General features: G+C 45.4%; 1 protein-coding gene across 5 annotated transcripts in view; it reads right to left on the reverse strand.

Moving 5' to 3' along the window:
- Positions 1–463: 463 nt before the first annotated feature.
- The window catches only part of LOC139342307 (rho guanine nucleotide exchange factor TIAM2-like), a 74,571-nt gene continuing 60,989 nt past the window's right edge, over positions 464–14,045 (reverse strand). For all 5 annotated transcript variants that reach the window (XM_070979342.1, XM_070979341.1, XM_070979343.1 and 2 more), the window contains 12 exons: positions 12,992–13,213; positions 11,410–11,478; positions 10,197–10,322; positions 9,631–9,739; positions 7,204–7,383; positions 6,736–6,854; positions 6,073–6,181; positions 5,631–5,689; positions 5,422–5,524; positions 5,102–5,189; positions 3,641–3,795; positions 464–3,310 (listed from right to left, as the gene is read on the reverse strand). In XM_070979342.1, coding sequence (XP_070835443.1) covers positions 2,604–3,310; positions 3,641–3,795; positions 5,102–5,189; positions 5,422–5,524; positions 5,631–5,689; positions 6,073–6,181; positions 6,736–6,854; positions 7,204–7,383; positions 9,631–9,739; positions 10,197–10,322; positions 11,410–11,478; positions 12,992–13,213 — 2,046 coding nt within the window. In that variant the 3' untranslated portion in view covers positions 464–2,603. The remainder of the gene's footprint in view (positions 3,311–3,640; positions 3,796–5,101; positions 5,190–5,421; positions 5,525–5,630; positions 5,690–6,072; positions 6,182–6,735; positions 6,855–7,203; positions 7,384–9,630; positions 9,740–10,196; positions 10,323–11,409; positions 11,479–12,991; positions 13,214–14,045) is intronic.

Consider the following 14,045-nt stretch of genomic DNA (forward strand, 5'->3'; position numbering starts at 1 on the left):
TGCATAGCTTTTAGTGTGGTTTTCAAGCCATTAAACTGCCACAGCTGTCTGTCATTGCATGGTAACCTGATAAATCAGACCTGAACCAAACAGTTTTATCCACGCAGCCAATTGACAGCTCACAGCGTAGCTGCTATTCAGCCACCATCAAGGCAGATTGACTCCAGGAGATTTGTCAGACTGTGAATGCAATGACTCGAAAATAGTGCGAGAGCACAAGATGCTTCCCCTGTTGCACTGCCAGCATTACCTGTCCACACAAGTTTGGATGCTTCATCATCATGCATGCCTCTTTATCATGTCAGTAAATAATCTGGTTCAATGCTAGGAGGAAAATACTAGTCGCCCAGTGGAGCGCATCAAAGTGAACAGGTGGTGGGTCGGCAGCAAGTTATAAAAAGATTCTTCAAGGGTCATTTCACCCAAAACACGTCCCTTTTTTCTTTTCTTTTTTTTTCGTATGACTGGCACTTAAATCCACGGTGGCCATTGTACATCAAATGTTACATAGGCTCACTTTTCCTATTTGGGTAGAGCCAAAATGTCTGCAGATGTTTCAAAATAAGGCTGAAACTATTTTCATCCAAGCAGATAATACTGAGGCTAAGTGGGAATGAGACCCACAAAACATCATTTAATTGATCATTTGGGTGCTTTCAGTCCGCTGCCTTTAATATGAAACTGAATAAGGAACAGAAAAACTAATTAATTGTCCTCGTGGAGACACTGAATGTGCTCAGCCAATTGAGAGCTTCCCAACATATAGCTTGGTTAATTTTACAGATGTCCCTGTTTAAAATCCAAACAGCACAGTAAAGCTTTCTTTCTTCAAGTAACTGCGCCCCACTTCTGTCAGATAATTATTTATTCTACTAAGAATATACCTTTACTTGCAATACCAGGATAGAGACTTCTGTCTTTGTTATGACAGCTAATCAGAGACTGGTTGCAAGTCTAGCTCAGGGACCAAGCCTGAGATAAGACACTTACTTCCCAGCACTGCTTTAGCTGTCAATAGTACAGAAAGGACATGTAAAACTGGACTGACAGCTGAACTGCAAGTTGAAAGCATTGTTCTCCAGGCATCATCACAGATAAAACTTTTATTTATAAAACAATTCCATAAGAATGGGCATTCACATTCATTGGTATGCTAGCATTAAAGGCAAGGTAAGGTTGAGCTGAGAAGGTAACGAATGAAGTAGTGGTTTGCCTTTTTTTATAGTACCTCAAAATGTACTTTATGCTATGGCAAACAAAACATTTTACAAAAATATCAGCTGCATTTATTGCAAATTCCTGCCTTGCTTCTTACCTGTACAGTGTCAAGTATGTATAAGAGAATACAGAAATTTCTCAAAAGATAGAAAAGACTATATACACAGGACACAAACAAAGAGAAACGTTAGGGGTTTAAACATTATTGCGGTTTAAATCATTCAATTAAGCAGCCATACCTCAAAAACACTTTCCAATGCATACTCTGGAAATTATAACCTTCAGCGAAAGACAACCAAAATCCAGCAGGCTACATTTAAAATGAACTGGAAAAAAAAACAAAACATCAAGCTGTATTGCATTTTTTTAATTGCTGATGGACCAAATCTTTAGCCAACGGTTCAAGCCTTCACCCAAAAAAAGTTACTTTGCTAAGATATACATAACCAAACCTATTAATAAATAAAAACAGCATTAATTACATTAAAAGCTGTACAGATAAAAAATATTTAAAATATATAGGCAAACAGTGTACTTTAGTGCACAAAATACAGCATAAAGGCTTGGCTGCGAGAGGTCAGTGTCCTCCCCTCAGGAAGTCTGCCTTTACCACTGGATCCTATCAGTCTGTTATAGCCTTCACTCAGTGCCTGCTTTCATCTCATTAACAATAATGCAAATTGTAATAAGCGTTGACCTACATTGTTTGGTGCTCTGACACCAAATAGAGCTGAACGTGTTACCAAGCCTCGACACAAGGCCTCTGAGCCCAGCAATCTGCGAAGCCACATGCAGCACAACAAAGACTCAACACACTCAAACTTATTTCATCTCAGCATCCCGTGGCTTACATGCGCTGCTGACTTTCCGTCCTCTCTTTTCACTTTTGGGGGACTGACAGACCAGGGACGTTGGCCCCGTTTCCTCACAGAAAAGGTCAAAAACCAAATAAAAACTGCCAATCAGCATGAGCCGCGGGGGGAACTAGGATGGAATACGTCACTCAGATAGCGTGCTGGGAGGAGGCAAAGCCCAGAGAGCTGAGGAGATGGCGGGATCGCAGCAGTGCTTGGCAGATTCATTGCAGTCATTATCATTGGGACAGAAATCACCTCGCTTCGCCTCCCTGAGTGGGGAGACATTGGGCCTGTTAGGCCTCCATCAGAGCAGATCATTTACACCTGACTTTAGCAGGCAGCTTTGTGGCTTGCTAAGCTGACTTCTGAATGGAGGCACAGCTTCCCAGCCACCCTGGTAGGGCCAACAGTGAGCCACAGGGGTTTCTCCCCTTGTGACGCAGGGGGTTTGCACAGCACCTTTCATCTTTATGACCATTAACTTGTGGCTGGGGTTATAGTATAGTTCTGCTCTGTCCACCCAGCCCCCTATGAGGAGGCGGTATTTCCAGAGTCAGTGGCACAGCTCTCAGTTGGGTCAAAGAAACAGTCTTCATTCACGACAGAAGTCAGACTTTGGACGCTGAACTCTCTCTCCAGCAACGTGTTGAGGTCCACCACCCCTGACGGCGATGCAGCATCCGTCTGGCTGTCCAGTGACCTGCTGTGCGCCTTCATGCTCAACAGCGCGCCCTGGCTCCTCCTGAAACTGTTGGGTTTCCTCTTTACGGCGCTGAAGTGTCCTCGCATCAGTTTGGGTTGGGTCTCTGGAGTGTCCCCCATTCCCTCGGGTTGAACACAGGGAGCCGCTGCACATTTTGACACAGCGTCCTCTGAGAGTTGAAGTTGGAGGAACTGAGCCTCAATGGCGCTAGTTGGGGAACAGCTGTCTCCACTGCCCCTCCTCGTTCCCCCCTCGCTAAAGCCGTCATCATCCTCATCACTTAAAATATCAGATTCTTTGACGGCAGAGGTGGAGCGGGGCTGCGAGTTGGATTCAGGTGTTTGAGACCAGCTCTGCTGAACAGCGAGGATATGCGAGTCAGAGGAGGCGCAAGGTGGAGGAGCCCCAGAAAAACTGTAGGTTCCACTGCTCAGGCTTCCCTCGTCTGAGTCTGGCCCCAGCTTGGGATTCCCGGCCTGGGCGGAGAGATCTCCAAGCGGCTGCTTACACAACCAGGAAGCCCTGGAGGAACCTGGTATCAAATGTGAGATGGGAGTCAGAAATGCCACTCTTATCTGAGCACAGCACTTGAACCATTTACCCTTCTGGCATTTTATGACCTATGAGTATGATATGATCATCTTTACAGTACATGCATACTTGGCATTTCACAGTTGATTGTCCAAATGTCCTTAAAGATTAAATGCCAGTCAGCAAGAATCCGTCCATGTTTTCATAGAAAACTTTCCCAGGAAGCAGCAAGTTTAACTCAAGATAAATGTTCATAAATCTGTAGCTGACAGAAATATCTCCTCCATAAAAGAGGGAGATATTTTTCAGAAGAACGCTTCTGAACACTCACCTAGCCTTGCAGAGGAGGGCAGGGTGCTGCGCAGGGGGGCCAGGCGCTCCTTACAGCCCCTGTCCAGCGTGCCCTCGCTCCTCATGTTCCTCCTCACGTTCTCCCTGAGGATGGAGCGGATCACCTTGATGATGTTGACCTTGCTCTCTGGCACACTGAGGAGGACACGGCACAGGCACCGCAGTAACATGAGCACAGGGTATGTTAAACTTGATTTCAGTAGCTAAATATAGATTAAGGTGATTGGTGAGAGAGTTCCATCGTGTCCCCAGAGAAACGGGTGATTTAATTCATTAGGAGTGATCCCAATTTCACAGTGTGTAATGAGAATTACCAATTTGGTCACAGGCTTCGCTCTCACCACTCTCCATGTAGACAGTTTCTACTGTTAAATGCTAAAATGACAGCAAACATTAGGATCCAGGGGAAGAAATGCTAAGCTGATAGCTACAACCCTAATATCTCTTCTATGGCAACCATGATGGTCTTATTCTACAGCATCATACGAGAGAACTGCGGACAGATTAGGCGAGCTCCTCTCCCCTTTCCAGTCTTTATCCTAAGCCGAGCTTGCCAGCTGCTGGCTGTAGCTTCATATTTAACAGACATAAATGAGAGTGGTATTATCAGCAAAAAAGAGAAAAGGCACTTTTTTTTCCAAAGTGTTTCAGCATTCTTCAAAGCATTTATGCTTCAGCTGATCTGTATAAATACGTGATATTTGATAACGCCTCATTTTAATAGAACAATACACTCTGCAACATGACTGATGAGACCATAGTAGTTTTGTGTGATATGGGATATTATTACAGGCATTATGAGCCTGCTCACTTTGGTTTTGCCTCCAAATAAAGTGCAGTAGATAATCAGGCTAAACTGATGTCTGACCTGACTGTTTCCATTTCCAGTTGAACTTCATTGAAGTAATGATGCCATGTTACGAGATCTCAGCAATTACTCCAGCGAGTACAATGTAATCATAACCAATAGAAACGGTGGCCAAAACTAAAAAAAAAAAAAAAAAAAATCAGACTGATGTTGTAATAAAGCATAATTATCTTTTAAAATACCCTAATTCTGGTCCATGAGAATTCATGAATTTTGTCCTTTTGGCTGCTCCCTGTTAGGGGTCACCACAGCGGATCACCGGTTTCCATCTCGCCGGGAACCCGTCCATCCCAGCGTGGATATATGATTTTTATAATCTGCATATTTGCCATGGAACAGGCTTTTTTCACTGGATGCCAATCGGGATGCAAGCCTCCCCATTTATCTGGGTTTGGGACCGGCAATGCATCCCCAAGGACAGAGACATGAGGACAGGAGGAGCTGGGGATTGACCCGCTAACCCTGTGATCAGTTGAACACCCGCTCGACCTCCTGAGCGGCCCCATTATGGAGTCCGAGAATGCATAGCAGAATTACTCATCACTGATTCCACCATAAAGTTTAACCTCTGACCTGCTACACAGCTGGAAGACGGTCTCCGGCCTGCCTTCCACTTCAGACCTGGAGTGAATCAGCTCCCAGATGCAGCTGCTTTCTGTGCCTGTTACAGGGAGGGCGAGGAAATAAAGGAGAGGCTTTTAATCACAGTCCAAATATGGTTTATGGTTTCAGATGGCGATAGGAAGGGAGGCTAGGAGCTGAAGATGTGTGTGTGGGCGAGGAGAATAAGCTTAGGGGTGTGTGTGGGGAAATATGAAAGGACAAAAAGATTTAGTGGATGTACTTTGTGAGTGATTTAGTGGGGATAATGTGGCAGCGTGCCGGCCTCTTACCTGCAGTATTTCCCAATCTGACCTGCAGCGCAGAGAGCGGGATGAGCCAGCGGAACTTAAAGGGGTCCAAATCTCCGTGAGAAAGCGCCGAACGCGAGTTGGTCTGGAGAGAATGCCACATCGGGGAGAAGAGGAAAAATTACACACTTCACACCAAAGACAGCGTTTGTGGCATGTGAGAGCAAATGAGCGAAGCCGACAATACTCACCATCTTCTTCTTCAGCTTGTTGTTTTCCCTGTAGACCAATATCACCGCTTTCTTGAACACTGGTGAGAGAGAGAGAGAGAACACATCAGCGTCTCAGTTTTGACTGCGAATGCCTCTTGGGGAAAGCCGACTGACGGGGCGCAACCCACAGAAGCATTTTATTAGATGCCAGCTTGAAGCCTTAAAGCATATATCAGCGCTACAGCTACAGATATTGAAATGGTGCTACTGCAGACACACTCCTGCGTGGCTGTACTGATTAAACATTTAACCGCCACCATTCATGGACTGTCTTCTGTTCGGCCGTTTGTGCCCAAAGTTTGATATGAATAGCAGTCAAAACATTGTTGGGAGTCTGGCAAGGTTAGGGGGCGAGAGTCGGGAAATGTGGGACTCATGGAGACTCAACAGCAATGGTGGCAGGGCCAGTGTGCAGACTCACCAAACACGGTCATTTCGGGGTCTTTTCTCATGCGGCCCAGCGATGGATGCGGGTTGAGCCAGACCACTGAGGAATGCATGAGAAACTCTCCCATAGAGATCTCTGTGACCTGAGGGAGGCACACACAGGAGAGGCTTTAAAAGAGAGCAGGAGCAGAGGGAGACGGACACAGCCAGACTTTTGCTTTTCGCCGCTGTGTGAGATACATACTAACCACCCATGTCTATGAATGGAGGTCCACAGACAATACAGACGAGTGTTTGTACACAGGATGAGAGTAAATGAAGTAAAACTCGATCTGTTTTTTTGTCTGAGAGCTGTTGAATTCATTGAAAACATACAGTACCCCAGACAGCATTATTTAGCATTCACTTTGAATATTTATCCAGTGGTTACCAACTAAAAAATCCATCAGTTTGTAAATGTATTCAGTCCCTGGAGGCAATGCACAGAAACGGCGTAAACAACATAAGCTGAACAGCTCCACTCTGATGTACTGATAGTTAACTGGACTGAAGCAGTTTAAAGTGCGATAAGTATTTACTGCTTGTGTATTGTAGCTGATGTCCTGTGAAACTCTGTGACATCACTTTGACCAAGCCAGCTTTAACTATGTTTACAATGCCTGCTGATTTGAAATCCGATTCTGACATGTGCATGTACCTCTTTATCGTGGCCAGTCTGCTCAGCAACTAGCTGATCAAACACGGAGCCGTAATCCTCGTAGATCTTCTGCATCTCATTGATGTGGCTGGCCACCTTCTCCATGGCTTTCAGAGCCTCTGCAGGGACAAGAACAGAATGGAGTGTGAACCCGGATCAGTTGACAACTGTACATTCGGCTCTTTGCATCATAGTAGCAGATTTCATTTACACATTGTGTGTGTGTGTGTGTGTGTGTGTGTGTGTGTGTGTGTGTGTGTGTGTGTGTGTGTGTGTGTGTGTGTGTGTGTGTGTGTGTGTAAAAAAGCCTCTTCTTATGTGCTAAGACCTGTCACTTAATGTTCCCGTGCATGATGGCATGACGACATGACACAGAAAAGTGTGAACATAGTATATATTTTTAGCACGCTCTCCCTGTGTGTGGGCGTGCACGTGTGTTTTTAAATGTACATGCACTCCTCTTCCTACCGGTGAGGTGGTAGTGCTCCTCGCTGTCAGCGTCAGTGAGGGAGACCAGTTCCCGGAGCAGCAGGGGGTACTTTAGCACCCTCTGCACCGGTTTAATCAGGTAGGACTCCAGGGTGGACGAGTGCTGCTTGGTGGGGTTCTTTGCATCCAGGAATTCCTTGAAGGCTTGATCCGTCTTAGCTGAGAGAGACACACACACTCAATTAATAGGAATCTTTGAGCAGTGTGCGGTCTTTGTTTTTAGGGTTTGGGTTTCCTGATCTACTCTGCTGACATAGTCCAGGCCAGTGCAGAATGGTGGTGCAATAAGCTGTCTCCAGCAGGGGGTACTGTAGGCCTCTACTCAACCTACCATGACCACTGCAGCACTGAAGTGTAAACATGCATCCATTATACACAGCATGTCACCTCTCAGTATCAATAAATCGAAAACCAGGTGTTTTCACAAAGCAAGACTAAAGAAAAAAAACAGGCTGAACTGCGATGAGTTACTTAAATACTACAGCTGTCTTATTTACAACATGGTGAAAACGATCGAGTTGGGACTCCTCACTTCACACTGACGCCAAAAGCATAATGTGAACTGGCAGGTATGATACAGAATGAGCCTTCTGTAAAGGTGTTGACATTTTCCCTGATCAGTATGCTTCCACGGCGCTTACTGAGGGGGGCCATTAAAGTATTAATTATAGCACTCCCAGCCACAGACACAGACAGGCAGCACCATCGACACCTCCCAGAGTAATTGGCAGGCAATTAACGAGTCGACAAATAAACAGAGAAACTAAGGCAACCCAGGGCCCTTGGCATGATGGGAAGAGGAGGGGGGTAATGAAGATGGCAGAAATGGGCATATAATTACTTAAAGACTTCCGAACTCCCACAGATTGCTTCTCACTGTCCTTGGATCAGCTGGTTGTGACCAGACTGCTCTGGGTGTTCTGTGTCACGCTCAACTCTCTATACTCAGCGCAACTATCACCTTGTTATCCTTGGCTATCCTCACCTGTACTGTGCAATTATATTGCTACATGTAGTTCTAATATCAGTTTGTGTGCACCAACTGCAATACTTCAACCAAAGCTTTAAATGGCCGGCTGCGAAGAAAAGGCTGCATGAACCCTGCAAGTAGACGACTTTGAATCAGGCATCTTTTCCCTTCACTCAAGCTTTTGGAGGCATTTTGTGCCGACTTGGCACTGCCCACAGGCTGGAGGACTTAAGAATAATCACTATGCCAAGATGTGTCTGAGAAGGACAGTCAGTAATTTTTGACTATATGAACTCTAAGTAAATAAAAAGCCCTATATATTTACATTGTGTACATTATTATTATTATAAAAAAAACTATCTGAGGGTGATGAAAGGGTCCAACCTTTGATTGGCTGATGGGATCACCCTTCTGTTTCCACATGCATCACAGATTTAAGTTTTCTAACAGCGCATCTATAAAAGTTATACGAGGGTTTCCTCAAAGGATTGTCACAAAATGTATTTTTATAGCCTGATGGTGCCGTAATACATCATTAAACATCATTGTCATCATCTTTCAGAATATGCAACACTGCACCAGCGTTGCTTTGATAGCCATGTTTACCACACTTTATTCTCCTCTAGGTATTCTGACCCATCAGAGACTTTTCTCAGTGTTTTTCTCCTAATCCTATTAAACATCCATCCCGTTTCTTACTTTGAGGAATATCCCACGCAATTCTAGTAATGGGGCAGATTTAAGCAGCACAAGGGGGCAATTTGCCCACCCCATCCTCCCAAGAAGCCAATCCTCTTACATTCCTCTCAGTGCTGGGCAGCATTCCCAAATAGTGGCAGAAAGGCCGGCGTCTTAGTAGGCATGAATCAACTTTAAAGTTTTTACTCTGTCACATGCTGAGAGGGACGCCAGGAATTATTAGGGCTCTCGGGTTGTCGCCGTTGCATATCTGCTGTTAGCGGACAAGGTTATCCAAATTCTGTGCATGAATAAATGTATTTGTTTTGACTTCATCTGCTTGTCAAACAGGTAATGGCTCTCAATGTTTAGCAACTGTAGATCACAGAATTAAAGGCGGAGAATCTTTGGACTTCCAACCATATTTACTGTGTGTCTGTGCATGATGTTGGAGCAGGGTTTGCAGCACACGGAGGAGGCATCGCTCACCACACTTTCATCTACTGTCTCACTCTGGGACATTAACTTTTGTACATAATGGATTTGTTTCCCAAGAGAGGGGGCCAAATCTTCAACAGTGAGTGCCGGGAGGTGTCTCTGATGCAACATAGGTGCAAGGAAGCAGAGTTTAGCAGGGGTGCGGGACATTGTGGACTAGCACGTGTCTGCAGATGCATTTATCATATGCCGCTTCTCAGTCTCACATTGCAGTTCAGTGAGAGTGTATTTCGCCCATCATGCGTTCAGGTATGTCGTACCTCTCTCCAGGACCTTCTGGACCTTGATGTGGTTGGCGCAGAAGCCGCTGTAGAGCTTGAAGTGGTCGGCGTAGTAAAGGAACGAACCCCCAAGAGAAAACAGCAGCTTCTGTAAAACAGAGGAACTGAGTGTCACACAGATGTGGAGAGAGGACGCCACACGAAGCCAAATTGAGTACAGAGAGAGAAGAGAGTGTGAACATGTGAAGTCGTGACCGGCCAGCTCTGTCCTTCTCTGTCTCTCTCGGGAGTCTATTCCTCTCCCTCTCACCTAACTCTCTTGAGTACACTGGCTTTCAGCAGCTCACAATCCAACCAGTGAACCGCCGCCTCAATCAATAGACCCCACGCCTTGTCATGTCAAGCCTATAAATCAGCCGGCGATGCTCCTGTCACACCACCTCAATTATTTATAAACCTCAAGATCTCAACCATCATGCCGTTCTTTTGGACTAGCTGCAAAAATCACATGGTAGGAGAATAATGTTGTCCTCACACTCAGAATCTACACTGACTCTTCACACACTTAATCAATACTGTGATGTGTTACTGTGTGTGCATCTCACCTTGAACTGAGAGGGGGTCTCCAGGGTGCTGAAGTCAGGTGAGGAGGCGATCCTCTCCTCCAGGGTCTGCAGGAAGACTCTTTGAAAGTCCAACATCTCTGGCAGGCTGCCAAACAGACTCTCCATCTGAGGTGGAGAACGGGGGTGAGAGGATAATGGACAGAAAGAGGTGAGGAAAGGAGAGGCAGCATAGAATTGCGGGAGGGTGATGGAGATGGATGTATGAGAGGAAAATGGCATAGAACGGAGTGGGAGGGGGAGAAGGGAGAGAACGAAGGAATATGAGGCTACAAGAAAAAAAAAAGGACGCAAAATAGCTTGTAATTCATAACAGTCAGTCAGACAGGCACTCTGGTGTGTTATAAAACCTCCACTCTGATGACTCCATCTCTGACAAAGGCATTTAGGGACAAGCTATGGCCCTGTGACAGCACACACACACACACACACACACACACACACACACACACACACACACACACACACACACACACACACACACACACACACACACACACACACACACACACACACACGCAAACTTAGACTGTCTAACATTCCCTCTCTGATACACACAGTCAACACTTCCCTTCATTAAAAGCTGTTCTGGGGCTGACATGCCCTCACCCATTTTGTGTCTGGACACGTCCTGCTGTCACATAATGGCCTTTTAATGTGCCCCAGCGCTCAGCGGCCGATCGACCAGTGTGTCTTCAGAGAGACGTCCTGTGTTTGAGGTCAGCCCTGGTGCAGCGCTGCACACAGGGCTGGAAACTGCAACATTAATGCCATTAGCATGCTGCAGCTAAAGCTATGTGTTGACACGGGAACACGCACGTAATTTGCAATGGAGGAAAACCCAGCTTTCTCAATGAAAAAGGTGCTCTGATATCAGCGGACAGCTATCCTGTGGCGTGTGAATCTGAGGTGAATGCTTAAAGGGTGGGTTTACTCTTAAGCTAGCCTTTATTAACATGTCCCTGAGGGACGCTGGAAGGTCAGTGTAAGGGAATGCTAATTTGTCCTGCAGCCAGTCACAGTGGTAATGAGACAGATATGGCTTAAGTTCATCGACGTCACCTCTGGGTAATAAACACTCAATGAATTCGACACCCTGTGCAGCCTCAACACCTCCCACGACACAGCTCTGGACGCTACTCCTCTCATCGTGTTTACCACACTTCACTGTGACACGTGCACACTCGCCACCCACCTCGTCCAGTGTGAGGAAGGTTTCGTTCTGCAGCGGCTTCAGGTAGATCTCGAACAAACAGGCCAGGTCCTGCGCACAAAAAATGCACAAGGATCAGCGAGGAGGAATCAAAAGGCAATAATAAACATTATCCCTTCTCCTGGCGTCGTTGGATCCTCCTTGATTCTCCATTTCTAACCTTCAACTCTCTCCCTCCCACAGTCCCTCACCTCTTTCCTCCATCTTCTCCCTCTATCTCCCCCCACTACTTTAATGTGGCTGTAGCTTGTCTCGGTATCAGTGGGGATATTCTCATTAGGTTGATTTATGAGCTTCCTCCTCCTCGTCTCCTCCCCAAGCAGTTGCTGGTGGTGCATGGATACGGGTGAGCAGGCCTGCATCAAGGCACTCTGGGAAGACAATCTCCTCCCTCAATTACAAACCAGCGGCAGGTTGAAGAAGAGGGATGCACGGGGAAAAGGGCTTAATGAAAAATGAGGAGATGAAGAAGAAAGGGAAAAAATGCTGGCAATGACAAGTGTTGCAGAGTCAAGAAGATCATGAATGCGACTCTTTAATGTGCGTCAGGGAGGAAAAGGTCGAATCTGAAAACACGAGGGCAGCAAAATGATTGGGCTGGAGGAAGACAAATGGGACTACACGGCAGGAGGAGGGAAGGAGGAGCTCTAACTGCAACACAGGAAACGGCGTCTTTCAGTTCTTCTGTGGGTTTTTTAAAAACTATATTAAAACTATATATTACATTAAAAGCAAAAGGTAACATTTTAGGAAATATGTACATTTTTGCCAAAAGTTAGATGAGATGATTGATGCCGCTCCCATATCTGTACAGTAAATACGTAGCTGAAAACCAGCAGCCACTTAGCTTAGCTTCAAGACTATTTAATCTATGCAAAAACAAGATCGTATAAACATTAACTGGACATTTTACAGGGTTATGTGCCAAATTATTTCTTTGCTGAAAGCATGAACTTCCTGTAGTTGTAACTGCTCCCAGCCAAGACATGGTGTGGCACATAATTTTTCTGTAAAACCACAACTAGTCGTTGTTCTTACACTGTGCATTTTGTATTTTGTAGATATAACATGTTAATTAGTGAGCTTTAGAGGTGCTGGTAGGCAGTTTTTGCTACCTCAGGCTATCTGTTTCCCCATTTCCAGTCTTTATGCTACACTAAGCTTCGACTGCAGGCTCCTGCTACATTACAGGCACGAGACTGGTATCAATCTACTCATCGAACTGTCAACAAGAAAGCAAAAAAAGCACGTTTCCATGTTTTAAATTCATTCCTTATGGACGCAGCAGCTGCCAGGAATAGAGCCTAATAGTTTACATGCTGATGTGAAGTAGTTCAGTCAGGAGTTTCAAAAGACATCATGGTTCTTTAATGTCTTGGTAAAAAAAAAAAAAATGGGGGAAAAAGAAAGAAGTATATAATTTTATAACCAAGGAGTAAAAAATGGGGCAGTGAAACAGATTTCTAAATCTTTAGAAAGCACAAGGACACGTTTAATGAAATATTTACGCTAGCTTCTTATGAGCTAGTTTAATATGACAGCATTCAAAGCTTTGTGGTCTCACCTTCACGTAGGACTTCTCTGTGTCCACCAGCTCCTGGATGACCTTGCGTAACCTCTCAGTGGCACTCATATGTTTGGGGCAAGGTCTGAGCAGGGTGGCCTCTCCCGCGGCGCCCCCTCCCTGCCTCGCTGGAGGTTCCTTTGTGTCGTCCATCAAACCCCCAGGGCCTGAGCTCGTCCCCTCCTGGAAGGACTGGTAAAGAGTGCACACTGTGTCCACACTCTGTAGGGGGTGACAAAGAGAAAGGGGTGTATTTAGGTTAGCAGCTCTGGGATTATAACAGCCAGCTGGATAAAATGAGGATCGCACTGGTAGTAAGTGATTGTACTGCATGCACGCACACACGCACACACATTGGCATGTATTTCCACAGAAACATATTCTCAAGGATTTATTCAAAAGTCATTTACCTCCCTCATTTAACTATTCACCACTAATGATTTCAGCTCTATAGCTGTATAGAATAATGATGTATATAATTCTACGCTGTACACGGCCAGCCATTCCCCTGGGTATACTGAAAGCGTTATAGAGATTTAGTTATGCACTCTATGGTAATTGGCTTTGCATCAAAGACTTTACAGTGCATCTGAAAGACTAACTGGATATCCCAGATAGCATTATAGCACGTTATTCTTCCAAATCCATAATGGACAGTTATGCAGCTTTGTGTCACATCAGTTCCAGAATATGTGACACACCAGGAGGTCCCAAGTTGGCATGTATTAGAGGGAGATTGGGACGGGGTGGGAGGCATTTCATACCTCTGCTCATTCACAAAAAGTAGAATTTCCTCCAGCCTGCTTTCTACTTCCTTGAGAGGTGAGACCCCCATGAAGCACTCGGCGTCATACCATTTACAGACGGAAACAGATAATCCGCATTGCTTTACACTGGACTGGATCGCCTGGGGTAGGGAAATTAACATCAGCCATAGGCATCACACTGCGAAGACTTGCCTGTGGCAGCTAAGATTTTGTAGCTTGTGAGCAACTGTGGCAGAAAATGAACCATTATCTGCCTCTCTGTTCTATTCCCGGGGACATAAAAAAAG

This window comes from Chaetodon trifascialis, chromosome 14 (assembly GCF_039877785.1).
Source record: "Chaetodon trifascialis isolate fChaTrf1 chromosome 14, fChaTrf1.hap1, whole genome shotgun sequence".
Classification (NCBI taxonomy): Eukaryota; Metazoa; Chordata; class Actinopteri; order Chaetodontiformes; family Chaetodontidae; genus Chaetodon; species Chaetodon trifascialis.